Source organism: Aphidius gifuensis, linkage group LG2 (genome assembly GCF_014905175.1).
Source record: "Aphidius gifuensis isolate YNYX2018 linkage group LG2, ASM1490517v1, whole genome shotgun sequence".
In the NCBI taxonomy this organism is placed as follows: Eukaryota; Metazoa; Arthropoda; class Insecta; order Hymenoptera; family Braconidae; genus Aphidius; species Aphidius gifuensis.
This window is the reverse complement of record NC_057789.1, coordinates 23634363-23636394: the sequence shown is the minus strand read 5'-3', so window position 1 is coordinate 23636394 and position 2032 is coordinate 23634363. Positions and strand designations below refer to the sequence as shown.

The 2032-nt window shown below is 31.1% G+C and overlaps 1 protein-coding gene across 1 annotated transcript; it reads left to right on the top strand.

Moving 5' to 3' along the window:
* Positions 1 to 369: 369 nt before the first annotated feature.
* LOC122850566 (insulin-like growth factor-binding protein complex acid labile subunit) lies at positions 370 to 1758 on the top strand. The gene has a single exon (XM_044149698.1). The coding sequence runs from the start codon at positions 370 to 372 to the stop codon at positions 1756 to 1758; it is 1389 nt and encodes a 462-aa protein (XP_044005633.1).
* The last annotated feature ends 274 nt before the right edge of the window (positions 1759 to 2032 follow it).

Here is a 2032-nt window from a genome sequence, read left to right as displayed (position 1 = left end):
ATGTCACTCACGTGGTTTTTAAAAAAAAGTTGTTTTCATATAGCTTCAAAGAGTGCCTGATATTAATGAGGTCTTGACCAGACTCACTTATTACTTTTACGATAGAAAGATATATCGTCGTCACGTAACTAGCTGGCTAAATTTTTTTGACTACCTTCATTACTGTGGTAAGTGATAAATCATTCAATACTTTTAATTTTAAATTTGTATAAATTACATCAATAGTATATTTGTGAATTAAATTACAAAAATAAAACTGTATATAATATAGAGTCAATCTCAATGTCATTATCATGGTAGAAATGGACCTACCTGTATATTTCTACCATGGTCATTATCAAAAAAACGTGTTCAATGTCAAAATTGAACATGTGTTCTCCATTACGTGTTAGTAAAATTCAAATGTTTTATTATGTTTTAGTTATGGATACAAATATTTCAACGTCAACAATGAAAATCCATAATAAATACTTTTGTAACAAAGAGTCACCTTATTATGATCCAAAAATTTGTAAGTTGCTGAGTAAAAATGCTGAAAAATATGGAATAAACATTTCTCGGAGAGCATTAACTATTCTTCCAAGAGATTTATTCCATGGCCTCGAAAATCTTCAACTCCAGAAATTAGATATTGGCGATAACAATCTGACTACACTGCCAAAAGATATATTTAATCTTCTTGATGATCTTCGTACGTTACGAATGAATCGCAACGAACTAAAATATCTACAGTCAAGTACTTTCTATGAATTATTACAACTTAAAGCACTTCATCTCAGCAAAAACAAACTGATAACTTTATCAAAAGATATATTTAATGGTCTACAAGATCTATGCACGCTACGTTTAGATTCAAACCGACTGACTAAACTTGAGCCAGGTATTTTCGATGATTTATTAAGCCTCAAAAATCTTGATATCAGTAATAACAATCTTACAACTTTACCGAAAGATATATTTAGGAATTTAAAAGAGCTTCGTCATCTTGATTTGTATTCAAATAAACTGACCAATCTCGAATCGGGCTCGTTCAATGGTTTATCACAACTTAAGTTGCTTCATATAGACAAAAACAGTCTGACAACATTGTCCAACGGTGTATTTAGTGGTCTTGAAAATCTAGAGACATTATATTTAGATTCAAACAAACTAAACAATCTTGAAGCAGGTTGTTTTAATGGTTTATCACGACTTATCGACCTTGATATAAGCAACAACAGACTGATAAATTTGTCTAGAGATGTATTCAATGGTCTTGAAAGTCTTCAGGAACTAAATTTACGTTCAAACACATTGAGCGGTCTTGAGCCGGGTATTTTCGATGATTTATTAAAACTTCAGGAACTTGATCTCAGCAAAAACAAACTGATAACTTTATCAAAAGATATATTTAATGGTCTACAAGATCTACGTGTCCTACGCTTGAATTCTAACCAACTGAGTTACCTTGAGCCAGGTATTTTCGATGATTTATTGAGCCTAGATGATCTTAATATCAGTGATAATGATCTCACAACTCTATCGAAAGATACATTTAGGAATTTAAAAGAGCTTTATTGTCTTAATTTAATCTCAAACGCACTGAAGAATCTTTGTTTCAATGGTTTATCACAACTCCATAAGCTTCATATAAACAGAAACAGCTTAGGAACATTATCCAAAGGTCTTTTTAATGGTTTTGAAAGTCTTCAGAGACTCTATTTGTCTTCAATCAAACTACAAAATTTTGAGTCAGGCTATTTCAATGGTTTATCATGACTTAAAGCGATATAAATGCAACAGCTTACAACATTGTCCAAAGATGCTTTCAATGGTCTTGGAAGTCTTTACTTCGTTTCAGATTATCTATTAATAAATGAATTCATGAGAGCAAGGTTCATCTCTTATAATATCATATGCAGCAGACGTAGTTTTGCACGCGTTGTTTTTCTGTTTAATACTTTTCAAAATTAATTCTTTATCGCTCTTAGTTAGACTAAATTCATTATGTTCAACATTGACCAAGCATAGCTGCATTAAATTGTTGAAAACT

Coding starts and splice junctions, on each gene's coding strand:
- LOC122850566 (XM_044149698.1), top strand. CDS start 370: ATGTGTTCTCCATTACGTGTTAGTAAAATTCAAATGTTTTATTATGTT.